This window comes from Acanthaster planci, linkage group LG19 (assembly GCF_054643075.1).
Source record: "Acanthaster planci isolate LZ-2023a linkage group LG19, COTS_SCS, whole genome shotgun sequence".
Classification (NCBI taxonomy): Eukaryota; Metazoa; Echinodermata; class Asteroidea; order Valvatida; family Acanthasteridae; genus Acanthaster; species Acanthaster planci.
This window is the reverse complement of record NC_141795.1, coordinates 1,075,478-1,097,191: the sequence shown is the minus strand read 5'-3', so window position 1 is coordinate 1,097,191 and position 21,714 is coordinate 1,075,478. Positions and strand designations below refer to the sequence as shown.

Genomic DNA, 21,714 nt, shown 5'->3' with positions numbered 1-21,714 from the left:
CAGATTGTTAGATTATTATTTTTTTTAACTTTGATAGATGATCTTGGTTCATCCCGCATTTCCTGTCGTTTTATTCTGTAGTAACTTCATTCTTCTCAAGTAACCAGCAACGATTTGGTTTTTGTCTCGAGGAACACATCTTTCTCTACGCACCTTGTTCGTAATTGTAAGCTGAGAAAATGATTTCCTTGTATTTTTGTAATATCACAGTGAATTTAAATGAATTGAGTTGTGTTAAGTTTTACTGAATTTAATACACAAACAGGGGATTTACAGATGGGGGGGGGTTGGGGACATTTGCCGTTATCCCGTCTTAGAGAAAAATCTAAGCTCCCTAAAGTGTTCTCATCGGCCATTTGTGGAAGTCAACAGCTACAACGAGATCACTCTATAAACAAGGAAGTGTTCATTGGAAAAAAAAACGGTGCGCCATCCTAAAGTGCAATCATCTCAATGGACGACCCGATGGTCGTTGCTGTTGGCAGACAGGCCCGCCACTGTCTTTTTTCGCAACCTTCAGTGTTGATCAAATAGTCCTGAACAACCACCCAAACCAAGCCCCTGTAGTACATCCACAATTGCAATACAATGATTAGAGGTCGCGGCCGTCTTGGACAAAGATTCCGCCCACGGTAGATAACATAAATCACATGAGTGAACTCACATTTTGTAATTATATATAACGGGTTTGCCCTTACCCAACGTATATTAATAAACACTGTATGCTCAGTGCTTGTCCGAGAGCTTACACATTTTGTAGAGGACATCCCCAAGACTTACCGAGACAGTTTTGATCACACTCATTGAAAATGAAATGAAATGAAATGAAAATGAAAAAAGCAAGCAGATGTTAAATGAAACCAAAGCAACATTCTCTCAAAGTGAACAGATCGAAACCTGAATTTGCTTGTTTTGTTCAAGTTATTCACACAACTTCGTCCATTATGATAAATAATTAAATGATATGGTCATTAAAAAGCACAAATTAAAATAAACCCACAGTGATACCTTTGTAATAATGAGATGATAATGACATTTAACTCTGAGACTTAATTTTGTGTATGAGCTTTTTTTGACTACCGTAAAACCACAGCGAAGCAAACCTTCCTCTATTTCCCAACCTGTTGTTCATCAATCACCTAGACCTTTCTTAGGTGGCATGATTTGAAGGTGAATTCAAGGAACAAGGAAGTGGCTTCGTCCCAAACAGAGAACTATAATTACTTTCGACATGCCTTAGGTCAAAAGAAAGGATAATCGCTTTAGCTTAATCTGGGAAGATGTGCTTGGTGTTTTCAATGAGAGGATAGAACTGTTTAAAGATGGATTTTCAAGGATTTTTAAAACATTCTTCGGGTGTCCGACGTGAGAAACTGTACATTCCAAGACATCTGTACCTATACGTGCAAGTACGAAGTATGTAATCCCAACAATCCAGAATACAGTCGTGCTGAACGATAGGTCAAAACTGTATTAAATTGCTTTGGTTTTGTTCCAAACTAAGAAAATACCAGTGTTCACCTCAATGAAACTCGTAATAGTGGGAACATTTGCCGTCCTTAATGTATTTTTGTCTTTGTCAATAAAACATTTATTCTCTCATAAAACCAAATGTAGACTTTGAGCAGACACATTTTCAATTTCAGAACAGAAGTTGAAAGCAGATAATTAAGCTCAGGAGAGCCTAATTTTTTTTTAATTTTAGGGGAAGGGGAAGCACCCCTCTCCCTTGCCACATTTGGGAGGAGCCCCCACTGCTCCATCATCTGCCCACGGTTGGGCTTGGCAGACCTACCTATAAGAACATGTTTCCTGGTCTAGGATAAAAGACTCGGATGGATTAATGAGGTCGGATTATGAGGGGATTTGCGACTTTGACCGAAAACAGGAGAGAAACAGAGGGAACGTTCAATCTAGCCTATGCACACGGACATGCTACTTCGCAGTGTCTTCTGTTTTCAGTGCCGTGTGCTGCCTGGCTTCTGAAGTCTCCCATACGAAAGTCAGCACAGCATTCACTAACTTTCGTGTTCTGCCGCTCAGAATTAGTACCATTTGCATTATTTTTCCCCGTGAACGGTTTAATGCTATAGCCCTGGCTCCTCTTAGCACCCTGCGCTTTCGATAATTGCGCCAAATCCTAATAATTTACACCGGGAGAGATGCCGGCTTTCTGTGGAAAGAGAAGTAGGAGCCTTCAGAAATAACCCAGTGACCCAATCCGGCTGAGCCGCGGGTCCCCCCTGACGGAAACCCGTCTTCACTTTCACTTAGCAGAGTTGTCAGGCCCAGCCCGCCTTGGCAGGCAGGACGCGGCTGTTCGGTGGATCGCCTGCTCGCTGACATTATCAGATTCTCCCGGCTTACGCGAAGTGTCAGCCAGCCAATTGGCTGTCGGCAACCAATTAGGTTTGTACTTTGCTTATCATATGACACAATCAGAAAAATGACAATGCCAATTTGTCTCCGTGTATCCATGCTTTGTTGTACTCAAGCATAAAATAATTGTGTAAACGGATTGTCTGTAAACCCTACCGTGGATTTCATTCAGTCGAGAGGACAGTTTGAAAAAGGATGGAATTTCTAAAAGACAGTTCGTTGGGAAAAATCAACAAAATATACCACATATGCCCCGACCCAAAAATGATCACTTTGCAGGTTTAACCTCAACATTTTGCACGAAACATACATCTGACTGGTCGCATACAAAAGGAAATAGTCCAGATCATCCAAATCAAAATAGAATTTCACCAACTACTCAAGGATATGTTATAGATGTTGTTGATAATGATTTTGATAAATCTTGGTCTGTTTAATCACTTTGTCAGTTTTCCCCTTTCCCTTGGCAACTGCACTGAAGGGCAATAGAGGGTAAGGAGTTTCAGCAACTGTAGGAAAACGTCACTGTGCACGAGTATAGTTGGAGTCACCTGCTGCCCCCCCCCAACTTTTTGGTTTAGTGTGATTTGTTTGCATATTCCGTCTTTGTCGACGTGCTTTCGTTTTGTAACAGACCTCTATTCAAGCAATGTCGCGTGAGATACAATAAGAATACGCCTGCAGGTCGTGAAACATTGAACGTATGTAGTATCCACTGTAAACGAAAGTCATTTTGTGCTCAAAATGACTAATATAGGAAGGTCGGGTCTCGATGACTTATTAAATCAAGACAGGACTAATATTAAGTCGACAGTGCCTGATGTCGATCAATGTTAACTGATATTTGACTTATCTTTGACCAGTAAATGTTAGTCATTGGCCTGTCTGAGTAATTTAAATTAGCCATTTAAGGCAAGCGCTGGATTAACTTTTATCGGTCAAAATGACTAATTTTTGTTTACAGTCTAACAGGACATGTTCGAATTACCGAACTGGAATTTTCTCCCAAAGCATCGGCAAAAGTTTGTCACTTGTGCCACGAGTGCTGATATTTTTTACAGGTTGATTTATTCTTCCAAAGGGGCTCATTGCAATCTGTCGCATGACACCACATGCAGTAAGTTAGTCTTGATCCTGCCAATTTATAGCTCGTTTGTAAGTTCTGGGACAATCTTGGGTATCATGGTGCACGCTATGTCAGCTCGTAAATAATTTCCAGTCTAGCATTATGAATTAGGGGGGCCTGATGGACATGTGTTCGAAATGGAAATATTGCCGCCAGATGTGTTCCTAATTTTCTGTTATTAAAGTTGTGTTAGCAACTGTCATGACTTCACCTATTGGCTTCATGGTATACTGTTATGCGGCAACTATTAGGTTTAACGGCAATAAGAATCACAACCAAGAACCAGTCTAGAGCAATGCCGCGTGGAAGACAGCACCATGTTCAAGATTCACACCTTCCAAAGTCTGGTGCCCTGCCATCAATTTCCTATTGCTGAACCTATCTCTGTCACTGTCTCTATGGAATGAGGGTGTCCGTCTGTCCTTTCACCATATGCAGCAAGGTATGAGACGGAGAGAACCCCCCCTGCTTTGTGTTGGTCATTGTCTCGCAGGAATCTGGGGAATTCCTTTCAGACATCTTGGGGGGATGTGTTAAGTAACAATAGTCTGGAATGCGTATAGGGATTGGACATGTGGGGGGGTACCCCTCGGTCTCATTTCTTGCTGGGTATACCTTTCACGCCAATGCTAGAAAGCGGCAGAGGGTCTTCGGGAAACTAGAAAAGAACGGCTTGTGAGAGCCACTCGAGTCGAGAGCTTGTCATCTCAATACTTCGAGTGGCAGGACTAAGGGATGAACTAGCCTTGAGCGTGTTTGCCTCGTCGTATGCCCGAAGAACTAGGGTCATGGTGACGTGGACGGCCGGCACTTTGTGATCCCGACTACGAAGATCAGAAACGGTGAAAGCTAGAGGCAAATATTCTGCAGGATTTTTTTTATTGTTTTCTGATCATTTTTGTTTTGTTTTGTTTCCAAGGTATGAGAAGAATAATGTTTCAAAGGCACGTTGGGTTTGGTTGCTTTTGTTTCTCCCGTTCACATTTTATTCTTCTGTCTTTAGGCGAGACCAATGTGGAGAACGGTAACACCAGCGCGACCGAGGAAAACTCGTCGGAAAATGAGTCGAGCAAGAAGAGACGGCAGCGCCGACAGAGGACGCATTTCACCAGCCAGCAGCTGCAGGAGCTGGAGGGGAACTTCGCCCGGAACCGCTACCCGGACATGTCCACGCGGGAAGAGATCGCGGCCTGGACCAACCTGACTGAATCACGCGTCCGGGTAAGGAACCTAGGTGTGCTATCGCCTGAAAAGGAATCCTAATGACGCTACCAATAAACAGCAGCCTCTGCAAACTTCAGTGTTCTTATTAATGCAGTATAGGCTTCACGCCACAAATTGAAATGGTTTTCCAAAGTTACACTTGAAATTCAAGCTGTTATTTGTGATTGCATGAAAGTTATAATACATTTGGTCTCACATTTTATTTGGCAAAGAGAAGTTAATCCTCTATCGTGCAGAGAAAGCTGAACCATATATGGTATCAATGGAAATCTCCTGCTTTGTATGGGCGTTTTTGGCGACACTGACAAGTCATGATTTTGAGTGTCTTTCTTGTGTCAACTTTCTATTAACCCCTCTGTGTGCCCCTTAGCAAGTGTTTTCCTCTCAAATGTCTTGTTTGTTTTTTCTGTCTTTTCTTCATAGTGGATTCTCTGTCCACTCTCTCTTTACCGTGTTCGTCATTGAATAGTTTCCTTTTTACTTTTATGCATTTTGCGTACCTTCCCAGTAGAAACATAGATGAAATAAGACTGCCAGATTCCACACAGTGCTCTGCATTTGAGCTTGATTTCCTCGGCACATTACCCTCGTGGACTGTCGAGGAATCGATAATGACATATACGTGCCTTCGTATCATAAGCAATGTGTTTGAATATTAAAATGTGCAGCGATCTCCAGCTCTTGCCGGTGTGCTGTGCGAACCATTTCCGTTGCTGTTTGCTTTCTTTTTGGGGGTGGGGGGCTCTATAAGCCCCATTCCTTGAAGACACAGCCGCTGTTTACTTTATGTCATCGTTAATCAGTCCTCCGAATTCAATTCAATTCAAATCACAAACGCAAGACCTTCCATCCCAGCTGTAGGTCTTTATTCGCCTATATCAGTATCAAACCGTACCAAGGCCAACCCGTCCCCTTCAACGATATGGGATTCTCACTACACACCGACAACAGTTGCCTTTTTCTGTCTTTGAAAAATAGTCATTCTTTATGACATTGATATTCTTTTTCCTTTTTCGCATTATCGAGGAGACTTGGACTTTGTTAAAAGGGGTAACTTTGGCGCGATTTACACCCAAGGGGAAAACAGAGTTGATGTTTTGGCCAAGGTTGAATCCTCTGCGTATAAGGCACCCAGCAAAATCCTTTGCAATGCTCTCCACGTTAGAAGTCGGTGATTGGAAATTTTCGAGATGGCGTCTGTAGCAAACAAGACAGAAAAACTACAACCATTGGACCAATAAAGCTCATACCAAGTAATTAAAGACTCTTTTCATGTAGGCATGAAAGTCCTTTCTGATAATAGTTTGTCCAGGAAGGATGTTTATCTCATGTCAAAATTTACTAAAATGTCAAGAAGATTTTTTTCTAACTGCGAGCTCCTTGATTATTGATTCGTCCTGTCAAGAAATCAGATTTAAATCATTTTAAGATTCTCATGATAAAATGGCATCAAGATGGAACGACTTTTTAGTGGCTTTCTTATGAAGGCAAAACACTCTACATCAAGTTTTTTACAGGTATGAGTTCAGAATTGTTCCATGGTCACTTCAAATTTACCTGCTGTTTACTGCTTCTGACAAAGGGCATGTTCTTCATGAATGATTCAGTGCAATATCGCTAACGTCCTTAGCGAAACACAGCATTTATAATTCAGACGGGCTTTAAAGACACACAGAACGAAATGACGTAGTAAGGAGTTTTTGACTTCAAGTCATTGTGAAGACTAGCAGTAACATCTCCTGGCGATCTTTTTTGTTGTTGTTGTTGCATTTCGTTTGTTTTAAATATTACTCATTCCCGGTAACGCTTATTTCAAAATATCCTTGAACCACAGAAATCGAAATCTGTAGGCGAAAATTGGCTTTTTGTTTCATTTTGATAATTTCAGATTGTTAATTTAAAACGAGGGTACCTGAATTTTTGAGGCATCCGGGTGCATGCTATTATCCAAAGTAACGCTTAAATAAAACTTACATGTTCACTTTTATTAAAATGACACAGACATGACCTGAATCTACAGTCACAGAAAAGTAAGCTATTTCAAACATATCGCAGTTCGCTTATTTTCGAAATCTAATGCCATAAAATAAATTGATCTTTTAATGTTTGAAACTCATCAGGAATCTTTTAGAGTATGCATAATTTCTGTGCATAAAATATGATGTTTCACGTAGCTAGAGCATCGGCTATCAACGTGAGCATTTGTGGTTCGTGGATTTACAATACTGAGAGAAACAACTTTGATTGGGCACTATCGCTGTGTGTCACATCGACTAAACCCACACGCTCACAGACGGGCACGCCGGCCAATGTCACGGCTGAAACGAAAGGGCGGCTTATTAATTAAACTCCCCTGTGGATGAACTTGATCGTCAGGAAATGGTAATTAATGAACAGGTCGTACTCATGCCCCGCTGAATAGGCCGAGAGATGGGACGGGAGGGGGCGCTGCATTGACATTTTGGGAGGCAGAGTAGTGACGGGGGTCATAGGTCATCCTCTCAGTTACTGTCTCAGTTGTCACTGATTTGTTTATTCATTTCTTTGGTTTTGGTAGTTCCTACAAGGATTTACCATAGCAGTCCCTTGAGTAGGAAGTGGGGAAAATATTTGTCGTTTGGGTAGCCTCTAATTTCGTGACTGTCACCTCCGTCATATTGTGATTTTTACCCCAAATTCGATATGAAGGCGTGGCATCAGTACGACAACATTTGGCGTTCATTTAATGCTTATCATTGTCATCGTCATCATTGCCGATGACATCATCGTCCCATCATTGTATCCGTCATCTCAGTGTCATCCACAACACCATCACCATTTTGCGTTGTCACTGAAGTCATCGCCACACTGCACCCTGACAATGACACCTCCCTATTACCTCTAACACGTCGTCACGCACTGATATCATTTCACGGCCATCACGGTTCCCTGATCACCCCCCCCCCCATCAGATCGCAGCGGTCATCAGCCCCCCCCCCCCCCCCATTTTCACAGTGCCCAGCCCACCTCGCCGTTTAGTCGCTTGATTTGACCACCAATTCCCAAGGCTGGATCAGTGCTTCGTCTCCCTCGAGTCAAGATTTGAATCAAGACCTGGGGAATTCTCTCCAGTCCCTTGCGCTTCACCCCCCATCCCGCTACCTCTTGACAAAAGGGGCGCAGTTTACGGTGCCCTGCAGGGCCGGAGCAACGGAGCATTCATTCACTATCACGTCCATAATAGCTACAGGGATTTTAGTGTTAATTAGCTCCTACATCCTGCGTACAAAGTCAGCGAGGCTCTTCCGCGCGCGAATACGCCACGAGTTTATTTTCCCATTAAGCGTTGGGCATTCTGCGGTGATGGCGCCTGGCCCAGTGGCGACGTATGGTCCCACAGTCATGAAATTTCTATGAGTGAAATGGATGCACCGTTGTGCCTGTCTATGGTACATTGTATGTATTAAAACATTCTTTTCAAGCATATAAAGATATAAAAATCAACCATAAATATAATATCGTCTGGGCATGGCGTACATGAAATATTACAAATAGCGGGTTTTCAGGGTTTAAAATGTGCATTCCATTTCGTGGCTCCAGTGCGTTTATGCAAAATTCATAAAGACGGTCGGTCATTAATATTTATATTGTTAATGGAACTAATTCCGTCGAAGACAAAAGGCACTGGAAAGACAATGTCATCTGTCTGTGTAGAGCATAAAACTCACGCTCAGTTATCGTAAAAACGAGGGCGAAGCTGAAGTTTATCCTACAGACGGCACCAGAGGTTTGCCGTTTTCCGCGCACCCATTCATGCAAATTGTATTCCATTTTCCCAGTGTTCAGCGAGCAGTGTAATTGCATTTTAGTTTACAACATGACGTTAAATTGGAAAGATTAAGGAAATTTCGTGACCCAATTTGCAGGGTTATATTTTAATAACAAGACAAGTGTGAGTGCAACAGCTGGCAATTCCATTTGATATATTTGTGGCGTACAAACCCGACATGCACTTTGATGTCTGGGCTTGACTTAAAACAGACCTGAGTGTGGAAAAAGATTTGTTTTACGGAAATGTTCCAGTTGTGTCAGGCATTCCAGGTTTCATGGATAGCATTTGGGGAAAAAAAAGAGGGTGGTTGTTTTCTTGATTGTCCTTCCTAGAAATTCAGACACGAAGTGTCTCTCAGCGGCCATGACCAGCTGGGACCGGCTTGTAGACTTACCGCGCATGAAGGAAGCCCCCGTCCAGCGGTGTCGTAAACACAACGGCTTGGGCTGCGCATTTTGTTATTATCGAGCATATGGATTATATTCTGGGGGCCATCCCCCCCCCAATCAAATTGCGACAATGAAACCCACGTGATCGGGCGGAAAGATCTAAATCTAGTGTCACCTTTCGTAGTGATAGATTGAATCAAGCTTCATGCGGGCAGATGTCTATTTCTGGGAAAAAAATTATCATTGTACAAAGTGTGATGCCAAAGAATCTTGGGGGCAGAGATGTTTCTGTACGCGGCAATTAACTGGCGGGTACCAACCAGCAGCGGGATGCTAGACAGGCGTTACTGACTGACGATTTGTGATCTGAGCCAAAAGTGCATCAGACGGTTGTATTGAATTGACTGTTTCTTCACTGCTGTCGACACCTACTCAAACTGTTGCTGAATTGAGTCAACCTTGCCCATCGGGCATTTGGGACTCTGCAGTGTACATGCTCATGCGTTCGACGTTCAACGCAGCTTATGTGGGATCTGAATTCCTTTTGTAAATTGGTGAATAAAATTTTATACCTGCCCCTGGGCATGTAAATTTTCAAATTACAAATTTTGTACGGCCACAGAATAAGAGGAACGCTGGCGATGCACTGAGAAATCATCCTGACTGCTGCCGTGACTGGAACTCGGTGTTGCTCCAGAAAGATCCAGCGGTGCATTGCACTTTGCGGAAATTTCCCCCTAAATCTTTTTCGGAAACCTCGACTTGGATGGGGGTCAGAAGGTCCCCGGGCCCTGTGCGCGGTGAAGCCCTTGTAGATGGCCCAGGACGGCACGCTAGTAATCGGTGCACCCTACCGAAAAACAAGCGCGTGGTCACCAGTATACGGGCCGTTTCTGGTGACCGACAACCAATTGGGGTCATACCCCACGAGACCTGAAATTGAAAATATTTGTGTCTTGGCTGGCATTGGGGCCCCCTCTTTCGAGGATATGAGGACAGACACTTACACCAACGTGCTGGCAACCAGTCGTGAAATCACGTGTGAGCATTCATGAAATCACGCGTGACTGTACGCCTAACACGTCTCATGCCTTCGGCGCATGGATACTTTTAAAACGGGTAACCAGCAAGAGACGAATGATACAAAATTTCTCTCAATCTGAAATTAGGATGCGATGCCGAAATTCTAATCACTTCTTCAGCCCCCTCCCTCCTTTTTTCATTTCGATTGAATTTCACCATCGTCAACTCCAGTCGCAGGTGTTGCCTTCAACAAATTAAAACAGATGATTAGTGAAATTAACCCATGCGCAGCAGATGTTTCCATTCAGTCAAAGTATCAAGTGTGACAAAACAAAAAAATCGAACTTCAGTCAAACGTGCAATCGCATTCATCAGTCACTGTCAAGGACAAACCGTTCATATTGGCAGCATGTGGTGAGGTTCTCTTATCATTCACCGTTTTTTAATGTTTACAGAATATTTACGGTCCTGTCAAGGTTTGTACCTGTGTCCAATTCTCTGTCTCTGTGGCTACAAACTTTTTAATACGCCTTATTGATGTTAAGTGTCCAATAGTATTACTTAAATTAGCCATTTACGAGTTAAATTTGAATAAAATCTGGTACACTGAGTTCTTTAAATTCCTCATGAACATAACAACTTGAACATTCCATACTAAAACCACTGTTGCTATACCTCGCGATTCGGGCAAGCTTTTGCTTAGTTACATATTAAAGAGACGCCTTGCAACAATACATTATTCTCCATGGATAAGAACGGCAAAAAGGAACCAGTCCATTCTAGAGATGGTGGACGCAATGCAAAAGCTTGCCCCGAATCATGAGGTATAGCAACAGTGTCTTTAGCCTGGGGAAATTGTTACGTTTCTACGCAATCAGATAACACCCTGTACCAGATTTTATTCAAATTTAACTCGCAAGTGGCTTATTGAACGGGTAACTGTAAGTTTCGTGTTCTGTCTTGTTTGTCTCTACTCCATTGTTTAATCTCCAAACTATTTGCGAAGTCACTTTTTTGTCTGGTGTCATTTTCTCCTGGTAAATGTCTGCCTTCTCCTACCTGTTTTCCTGCACGTACATGTTACCTTGGTGGATTGTCAGAGGTCATCAACATTCCGAGGTGCAACACTGCTACCATGTCTTTCTGCATGACCTTTTCAGTCTCATGCTAGACCTCTTCTATTCTACTCACGATCGTCTTTCATAACCCGTAACATATCCGTACTCGCCCCTCAACCAGCCTTCTGTCATATCGGGCCTTATTTCCGACCCTTTCCATCATCAACTCGGTTGGGGCTCGGTCGGCAAGATTACAAACAGGGAGGGGGGAAAGAAAAAGTGCACCACATCCAAAACAGCTGCCGCGGACTGGCGCGCGAGAGCTGAGCCAATGAGGGCGAAATCTCGAGTTCTGATTGCCCAGTACCGAGGGGATTTGCGGGGCCCATCTTTTCGATCAAGTCCGCCCCGTGCAGTGTACACACTGCGATATTGCTTTGCGAAACTCGACACCGAGATCGCATTTGTCGAAAAGGCAGAGTCGGGGAGAGAACACCTCTTGCCGGCTCGGCATCGGCATCCAGTTTCAATCCTCTCTAAGGTCATTACGTGTAAAGGATACCCTCCAATCTCGATTCGATATTGATTTTTAATTAAAGATGAATTTGTTTGTGCTTGAGCATCCACCCTTTTTATTCTTCCCCGTCTCTTCCTTCCTGTATGGTGACAGGTGTGGTTCAAGAACCGGCGAGCCAAGTGGAGGAAGCGAGAGCGGAACCAGCTGAATGAACTCAAGAACGGCTTTGGCTCTCAGTTCAACGGTCTGATGCAGCCCTTCGATGACGGCTTGTACTCCGGCTACTCCTACAACAATTGGGCCGCCAAGTCGGCCAATCCCCTGGGGTCCAAGGGCTTCCCCTGGTCACTGAACACTGTGAATCCGCTGGCCGGGGTCTCCAACCAGCCCATGTGCTTCAACCCGCAGACCACCATGAGCTCCGGCTTTCCCTCATCCAACGTCAACGGCGTCATGAGCCACCAGAACCTGAACAATTCGGCCGGTGCTGCCGCGGCGGCCTGTCCGTACGCCTCGGTGCCGGCGTCATCCTACATGTACAGGGAACCTTGCTCCAGCAGTATTGCCACGCTTCGCCTTAAAGCCAAACAGCATTCCGGGATGGGAACATTTAGTTATCCTGTCCGTCAAAGTCCAACATTATCAGCTTGTCAATACGCAGGGCTTAATGGCCCAGCATAAACACCTTCTTTTGTACATTGATAGTTTAGTATAAAATAAAATAGGTTGATGTAATATAAATATGACGTATTCCTTTTTTGTTCAATGGTATAAATCTAGAATAATGTAGCTTTATCTTACAATCGTATTCCAAATCACATTTTTGAAGAAAAAATGGAATGTTGTGACTTTTCACGAGTTTGCCAGTCATTGAGAGTAAATGCCTTACATTTTGGCAAAAGAGACTGACAGAAACGTCTTTAATCAATTTGGAAGTTCTATTTTTAATATTTTGTTATGTAATAATTTTAGAGAAGTGTGAGATTGGATGCACATAGAAACGGAAGAGCAAGAGTGCGTAATTACGAATATCGGCAGTGAGAGGTGTCGACCCTTGGGATACTGCAAATATCGATAAGAAATACTGAACCCACAGGGGAAGTACACATGATGAAACTGAGTTTCGGAACCTGGAATTTAGAAACAGGATTTTCTCCAGAATGAAGATTCGGTTGAATTGATCGATTAAATGTGGCTTTTTTTCACTTACTCAAACTTTGAAAAGGAGATGTTTATTTTTGTTGGGATAACAAATATCAATGACACCTGAGAATCCAGGACATTGTCATACGGTCGGGACAGTTCTTGGACTAATTTTATCGCCACCCAGTAATGTCTTTGGGAAAGCTTACAATGTAATCCCTTGCAACAAGCAGGATAAAATTTGCATGATAGTCGAAGAGCCGGGTATACAAGCATCTGCGCAATGCAACATGTCCGTTTTAATGAGTGGCCTTGCCTCGCGCCCAACCGGTCCAGTCCTCGTTTCTGATTGGCTGCGATGCCCGCCGGCTACGTTCGCCTGATGAGCTCTGATTGGACGATCGGCGTTGCGAGGTGGCGCTCACAAATTGAGGAAGACACGTTTACGTGTGCAAAGAAAGACGGACTCTTCACCTCTCATTTATATTCCCGTCGCCTCCGAAAGACAAAAGTGTCAATTGTGACAAATCCATAAATCCTGGCTCTTGCGCCGTGACTCAGTATCTCTTTATTTGAAATTGAAGCATTCTGGTTTTTTTTTTCTTGAGGAACTGTTCCGGTAATTAACCAAGAATTACAGTAATGAATGGGGTGCGAAAAAAAATCCTGCATTCAAAAACTAATTTCTTGACAGAAGGTGAAGCCGGGGGTTACCTTAAAGCGGATTATGGACAAAATGGTCACTTTCACAAATCAGAATTCACAAGTGTACTAATGTATTTTTTAAAATCCGGTCCGTGGCGTGCACATTATTATAATCTATCGTTATTTTCTGTTTATCCTTTTTGCCCGTCTTTGCGAGGCTAGTTTATAATCCCAGTGTACCAAACAGCGGTACATTGAATTCAATTATGACAACAGTGGTAATGTTTTGTTGTTGTTTTTTGGCACAAGTACTACGCACGTTTATTACAAACCTGTGACATATTTAAAAGAAAATAGGCGTTATCGTATACAGTGATTTAAATTGGACGAGAAAAATCTATCCTTGTGTGGCGTTGTGTTTTGGCGCTTTTGTCCCACTGTTGGTGAATCAGTGATGCTTTCAACTGAGACAGTTTTGATAAATGTTACTATTTGATCGAAAAAAAAGTTTGGCTGCTCATGTTCTGGATTTCATTCACATTATGTTTGCGTTTGGATTATGTATTCATTGTTCAGCGTGATTTCTCCATGGAGGCATCCCGACTTTTCAAATGCTCAATTTTTGTGCAAGGGATACGCTTAGGGGAATTTTGTAAAGCGTTCATTGTTTGTTTTTATGGCATTTCGGATCGAAAGAGAGTTTATGTTATCCACAACCTTTTTCCTCTCTACCTCTGAAAAAAGGAGTTAATTCAATGTGGGTGGGATAGTGCATTTGTGGTGGTTGGTTACAAAATGCATGTTTTGATGTTTCTTCATGCATTCAATGTTGCTATGCGCAACGGTGCTTTGATGGAAATTTTACTTTGATTTCATTCTCTGCATGTAAAAACAACCAAGTCTCTACTCCTCGAGGATTGGTCCATGTGCCAGCTTGCGCTCACCCTTATTGGCTTTCGTTGCTTGGTTTTCCAAATTGTCAATTATCCGGATTATGTTTCTGTCGTAAGTCGGTCTTTGAAAGTTAAATACCGGCACTGTATTCCGTTGTTTCCTATCAGTGTTTCTAGTTTGGAGTTTGTTCTCAATTATTGGACATGTTTATTTATTTATTTGCCTCTATGTACAGAATATTCATTCACTTATACCTTCGGATCTCCTCACGTATATCTTAATCCGATCATGGTATGTTTGTCTCGAGTGAACAGTCTAAAACACATTGTTTGTCTCGTTTGGATATTTTTTATTTAAATCTGGTTTTGTGAGGGAATTTTTTTCTAATCAGACTTGTGAAATATGATGAAATGAAATAAAAGATACCGGAACAGAGAAATCTTACCCTTAGTCGGTGTTATCCACGGGTCAGTAGCTGCCACATTTCCACGAAAGAGAAGTGGCGATAGGCAGCAACCGCAGACGGTACAACTTTTCAAAGTGTTTTTCATGTGTTTTTGTCCAATTACCGAAAAATTAACGTCTGAAATATTCTGTTCTTGGTTGAAACTTCTAAAAATTAATATGGCTGTCTGTTCCTCTCGTTGACCATATTCATATGACATGAAAGATCCATTCGGCTTTTTCTTTGTTTTGCTATTTTGTTTTGTAGGGTTGTTTGTTTGTTTGTTTGTTTATTTGTTTGTTTTTGACACTGACCAATGAGTTACCAATGCCTTTCAATGATTTTGTGCAGATGGTTGTTAAAAGGGATTATCTTAATTTTACTTCTCCGGTATATGCCCCGAATCCTATTTTAAAGAATACCTAATTTGTTGACTAAATGTGTGACCAAAAACATTTTACCACTTACTTTTCAGAATTTGTTTTTCCGTAGTTCTGATGTCATAGCTTCACTTTGCCTAGCCCCACTGGTGTGGTCAGCGCGCGCCGTTTCCCCCAAAGTTAATACAACAGTAAAGTCCCATCCACCTCGTGCAGCCAGATCCTGGCTTTTGGAACCATTTCAACAAGACTTTTTTTGTATGCGCGAATACGGATTTTCTCCTCATGTGTATGGAGTCTTTGATTCCCATTTCAACAGCCTGCAACCCCACCCCAAATTGCAGTGGGTCAAGCAGTGTCGTAGTCGGAGCCCTTCATAAGTCCTCATAAATCCACCACAAGCCAGTCAAGTGAACTAAGACTAAGGCATTACTTCGCCACTGTTCGTCCCTCGTGGCTGATGATCGGACTTAATATGGATAATGAACTTTGTTGTGATGGACTCGATCACAACACAAGGTTTATGAGTGGTACATCTGATGAATGAAAGAGATTTATTCGGGGGTTTACCCTTGTCAGCAGTGCGAGAGGCAACAGACGGCAAATATCCCATTATGCCTCCATCCATTTCCTCAGTCGTATACAACGTGGTAGGGATCGGGAGTCAAAGAAATGCCGTAGAAAGCCAAAACCAGTGTGAAAGTGAGAAAAACGCAGGTTATAGCTGAGAATAAGGACCGCCGCAGAAGGGGAGAGAAAGAGAGAGAAAGAGATGGTGGGACGAAGGGGGGGGGAGGGGAAAACCGAGACTCTATGTGGCTTGCCTAGGACCGTCATGAGGCTGACAGCCTGGCAGACGGGGCCCGCATCAAAAGTCATCAAGCCCGATAATCGCCGCTTGATTGCGCGCATTCCCCAGCGAGTTCCTATTACAAACAAGCTCGCGTCCGGACCGGCAGAAAAACCATCAACCGTCGGCCCGGCGGGAGGGGACAGGGGGAAAGAAAGGGGGGGGGAGGAAAAAATCAGACAAGGGATGTAGGAAGAGAAAAGATGTTGATAATAGAGTCATCACACTCGTACCGCGATTTCAATCACGTCGTGCTTGTCATGTGAGATAATGAACCGGAAAAATTGAGACAAATTCCCTTATGCACCGCTACAAGCATATTTGGAGTTCTTTTTTTCCGTGCAGATTTGGTCCGTTTATCGAAGGCGAGATGGGCACGAGTGTCGGCTTCTCCAGGGATCTGTTGGCTTGGGATAGCAGCGTCTTTGCCCGGCTTCAGCCCCCCTCCTTCCTCGTCGACGTCCGTGGAGAATCCCGTTCAGGTTACAGGCTATTTGGACAAATTCGCTCCATAATTCACCGGCCAATTTGTCACAGAAAACAACCATTTTCCGCTCGGTAACACCCTTCTCTGATTTTCAAGAGACGGTTCAGAAGCAGACAGAAAAGCCCGAAGAAGCACAAGCTAATGCGGCCTCACACCTTTGATGATAAATTAATTTATTCATGACACGGGTGTGACACAAATAAATGCATGTTTCATGTTTTTTTGTCATTACCGCCATAAAATATTCTGGTTTAGAAGAATGCACCAGAGGAAACACATTTTACTCACATCTAGGAGTTTCCCTGGGAGTTTTGAAGTTTCTTCAGGATCCAAATGGACGGTGAGCGTCGCGTTGCCTCAAGAGTTGAGACTCATTCGACCGACTTCTTTATTTGCGTATTGGAGCGCCTGGGGCTTACGGTGATCCACCGATGCCATTCAACATTCTCTGTCAATGTACATGTACATGTGACTAAAACCCATACATCACTACCTAGAAAGCACCCACGATTCCACGTTCCCGTGTTGGCTGTTAGGGTTAGCTATACTCATCCTCTGTCGGTTCGTCCGTGGAGCTGGCTGCGGTCCAGCTCTCTCTTTGCATTTGAAAAGGTAGTTATTTCATTCATGAATATACTGCGTTTCATTTACTGTCCTTTAGATTGATTTTCCCAGCCTGTTCCTCTATTTACATTTGTTTATTTTGAAGGAATAAAAACGGGAAAGTTAGTTCGACAGTAGATCCCTCATCTCTTAGTCCAGTTGAGAACAACAAGCACATATCCATGTCTCATACACTCTAAAACTTCCGGGTCACATTGACCCAGAATTGGGTCCCATTCGGTATGACCCTTTTCTGGGTCAAAATATGATCCCTTTGGAGTCGTATTTGACCCGGAAAAGGGTTATAACCCAATTCTGGGTCAATCTGACCCGGAAGTGTTTAGAGTGTATTGTGTGTATATTTGTCTACCACTTCGTCCCCCTTCCTTCCCCTTTCCCAAATACAGCGTGGCAGTGCATCGCTTCCGCAGTATGAACTACGCGATGGTCTTACGCCAAGTGCCGGAGGTCTTGAGGATCGGCCACCGATGGCCGTGCCTAGGCGTACATCTCGCCGAGTGATGTCCCCTCATTAACGCCACTACTAATCCCCTCCGTCTTGGTGTCAGGGAAATTTGACTTGCAGAAAAACCCTTATCCCCCCCTAAAAAAAATGAAACAGACGAGGGGAGATTCACACAACCGAAGCATATCCCCCGTAGCCAATGTATGTCGTCCCATGACATCGCCCGTGCTGCGACATCCTACCCCATCAACGTCAAAATGATCGCGCCAGGACATTCACCATGAGTCCGGCAGCCCACATTTAACGTTTCTCTGGTCTTGTCCACCCGTTGCTTCTGGCCTGATGACTTTTCGCCACAGATGTGCAGAAATACGGACATTCTTTTTACCTCTAGTGTGACGGATGAACCTGCATTGCCACCGGCTTTTTTGTCCCCCCCCAAATGACTAATAGTTTGAATAGATGCATCAAGCCAACTCACAAAGCCATTTGGTATTCATGAAGTCTCCTCTTTTGTTGCGTGGCCGCAAGCCGCCAGACGGAGCCCGCATCGGCCCTTCGTGTGGAGGACTGAGGTACAGGCAAGGGAAGGGGGGGGGAGAGGGAACTGGGATTCAGTGTGGATAATATCTTCAAATCAAAACACATCACTGTGGAGACTTGGACTCTCCTGGGGACGGCATCCTAAGAGGCAATTACACGGAATAATGCAGGATCGTAGTCGGAGGAAAATGGTCCGTTTGTTCTCCTCTGTCCCTTCGATGATCACCCCATAATTTGCCCTCAGTCCGATTACCAAATTGCATCCTCGAAAAAAAAAATGCATGCCATGGAGACTCGTTTCAGGTTCTTTATTTTTTCTTTATCTGAACATGAAGTTGGTAGCAATTGTTATAAATATAAACCCTGATAAAAGTGTTCATTTTGTATTCCTAGGCAAGTCGTGCATCCATCAGTTATTGTTAAGTCTCTTCTTTTTCTTTCTTTTTTCTTGTTCTATTTTTCTTTTTTCCCCTTTTTGTTCCTCGTCTGCCGTTTTTCTTGGTTTTGTTTTGATAGCTTCCAATGGGAATCTATTCTGATATAGTCTTTTCCTAATCACACTTCACTCCACATGAACAACATTTCTAACTTAAGCCATCAAAACAATCATTTTTTTCATTCAGTTCAAATTTCGACAAATACCTCTGGGAATCTGTGATTCTACTTTGATTCCGTGTCATCGTATTTTCCTTGAATGCGATGGCATGGAATCAAATTACGAAACCACCACTTTTGCAGGCAAATATTCTGCAGCGTCGTTTCTGGTGAGAGTTGGTCCAGGTATTTTTGGAGCTAATGGAGTAATACCGAAGCATGACGTCATTTGAAGCAGGAAGTGTAGTGAAAACGTATGGAGTACGAGCGCGTGTTGATTCCAGCGCTGGTTCTCGCATTAATGGGCACCTTCGATTAGCTTCCACGAGTTAGCTTCGGGTTTGACCTATATAATAGTCCCCACCATCTTGCTGCTTGACACTGCATACTCAGCCGTCTCCAGCTAATCCAGCTTTTTACACACATATTTGTGCGCGTGACCTATTCGCTCCGATACTCTGTAAGGTCTGCTCGACAGTCAAAAGTGCAATGCCCGGTAATAAATCGACCAATAATAAAAACTGGCGGTTCCTGGAACCTCATCGGGACGAAATGCTGCAGTCATGGACTCACGAACATTATGCCATATGGTACAACAATTGCCCACCCGTTTAATGAGAAATCCTCAAAAACCTTTAATCGAGGGAAGCCGAGCACTCAATTAGAGATACAAGGTGAATTTCATGTGCATGTTTAGAATTACTGCATGCTGGGCGCGGTAGAGACAGGTTGTGCTTGGCCAAGAAGTGCATGGAGCGGCCCAATCACAGGCGGTAATATGCTGTGTCAGAGCTGATTGATTATTCACGTGAACTGAATCAGAAACATACCAAACCTTTGAGAAGGATGGACAAGGGTTGTTTCAAGGAGTGAGTCTCTTTGCGACGACAGGAAACGGGAGGAAAGGGTTTCAATGTAACAGACTGAACTCTATCGCAAAGTCCTCACAGGTCCGTCACAGACCACCCTGCTTCAAGTCAAGTTACAGGCTATTTGAGTGATTTCGGCAAAGATATTCCCTTCCTATTGTGACTGAACCGCTGGATTCATTTGCGATTTGACTTAATTGTGACCGGACTTGGTTGAGGACTGAATCGACTGTACGCCCCTTCGAATAGGGCACAGGTTTCAAGTGTGTGCAGATGTGCGCATTGTGAACATGTACTTTAGAAAAAAATCTGCTGCAGTCATTTCTAAATGGCGCAAACCGTCAATGCAGGTTTTTTTGCCCTGTGAGGCTGCAATTATACAAACTACTTGACTCTGGCGGTTTTCTTTTTCTGAATCTGTGATGCTGCCTTCCTCGTAGGGGCTTGTAGGAAGTTCAGCAATCGTGTAGGCTATCTCTTTCTCCTTACAGCACCCACATGACAAAACATCGCGTACAACGGTTTATGAGTTTCAGACGTGTTCCCACTGACTGAGCCAGTTCTCGAGTCAGGCCCTCTGATTGGCCCTCGTTTTGGGCGCTAATAAACACTTTGATTGATTTAAATACAAAAAATTCAACTGTTTTTTTATATGAAACAATAGAATGCTCAGCTTCGAAAATACACTGTTCTTTCGTCACTTTCGATATAGGTTTTTTTTGGTACGAAAGTGACTCAAGCTTCTTACTGTAAAATTACTTGAGATTTTCTGTAGCCAATCAGCAAGATCAATAATATGTTCAACCTCATGCCCATGCTAAACAATTAAATTGCGCCAACTAAGGCGTGATCAGAGACAATAAATGGGGGGCAGTTTAACACACAAAAACAAGCCGTAATCAAGGATTCTGTCAAAGTTAAAGGAATGAGATTTTTTTGGGTCAAACACAGCTCCAAAAGATTTTTTTCAAAGAGACACGCACGCCATCATTCCTGGCCAACCAGGCAGATCCCCAGCATGTCGCCAGTCCGTCACAAGCCTGAATACTCCGGGAGAGTTCACGCGGGGGCCACCGCAGGTCCTCGAGCTACGCAACTATATCACCGCCAAAAACTGTATTAATAAGCAGGCAAAGAGACAACTGTTTTGAATGACGGTATTTTCCAGAATTAATCACCGCGACGCTTTTGAGCGCCGGCAGTGGAGGGGAACGAACTTCTTTCTACCCTGCTGAATAACGCCATTTTTTCTCTTCTCTCACCGGACCTCAAGCAGCTGTCTCAGAAAGGCCCAATTTCGTGCGGAGTTAGGAAATATTATGAAAGAGCTTGAATAGGAACGACTTTTTCTAGTCCTGCCGGCCCGACAAACTTTTACTGTTTGAATTCTTCAATGGAAATTTGTAAATATTTATAAACAGATTGGCCCTTAGCATGAAAATGGCTTGTACCCATCGTATCCCGCCTGATTTGAGCCCGTAGTGGTTGAACTAATAAACGGTGAACCACTGACAAATAGGCCTACCCAAAGCAGCCTCGTTTTCTAACACGCAACTTGTTGTCTTATGGTCTAAGATGAATCCGGACCAGTCACTATGGGCATTCGGGGAATGGCCCAGCCTGAAACACAAGCGAACAAATAACTAATGTCAAGATTTTGACTGTTGTTCTTAATGTACATACACATTTATCTTAAGGTTTTTGCAGCAGACTCACTATACAAAAGAAACAATGATTGCTGGATGACAGGATGGCTAAGCTCTTCCGCTGTACCTAATTAATTGATCTGTTAAATTTGCGATGACACCGATGAGCGTTTAAAGGTTGATTTTTGGCTTATGGTTGTAATGGTTCCATTTTCATTATTTGTTCAAGCGACTTGGAGCATGCTTTTTGATGAAAAGGGCGCTTTACAAATTCGGTATCATATTATTAAATAATGTTATCCGACAGTGTATTTGGGGATCATACTATTGGCGTTTCAGCACTTTCAAATCCTCTGTCTATTGTCACCACTGTCTGTCGTAAATGTCACTCTCTCTTATCTAACACACTGCCAACGGATGATTTTCGAAGACTTCCGGAACAAGACGACATTGTTAAAACATGGCGCATGAGGTGTTTCCAAAAAGCTGTTAATTTCACCTTTGAGCGGCCAAGGGTAACTGTTGGTATGGACGCTAAGTCTTTCAGCAGTAAACGGTAATCCTAGCTTCCGGTCATGACTTTGTTTTCTGTCCCCTCCCACCCACACTCTCATAAAAAAAA

General features: G+C 43.3%; 1 protein-coding gene across 2 annotated transcripts in view; it reads left to right on the top strand.

The window, feature by feature from the left end:
• LOC110991182 (pituitary homeobox x-like) overlaps positions 1-14,653 on the top strand; it is a 35,868-nt gene extending 21,215 nt beyond the window's left edge. For both annotated transcript variants that reach the window (XM_022256428.2, XM_087129923.1), the window contains 2 exons: positions 4,509-4,726; positions 11,681-14,653. In XM_022256428.2, coding sequence (XP_022112120.2) covers positions 4,509-4,726; positions 11,681-12,208 — 746 coding nt within the window. In that variant the 3' untranslated portion in view covers positions 12,209-14,653. The remainder of the gene's footprint in view (positions 1-4,508; positions 4,727-11,680) is intronic.
• The last annotated feature ends 7,061 nt before the right edge of the window (positions 14,654-21,714 follow it).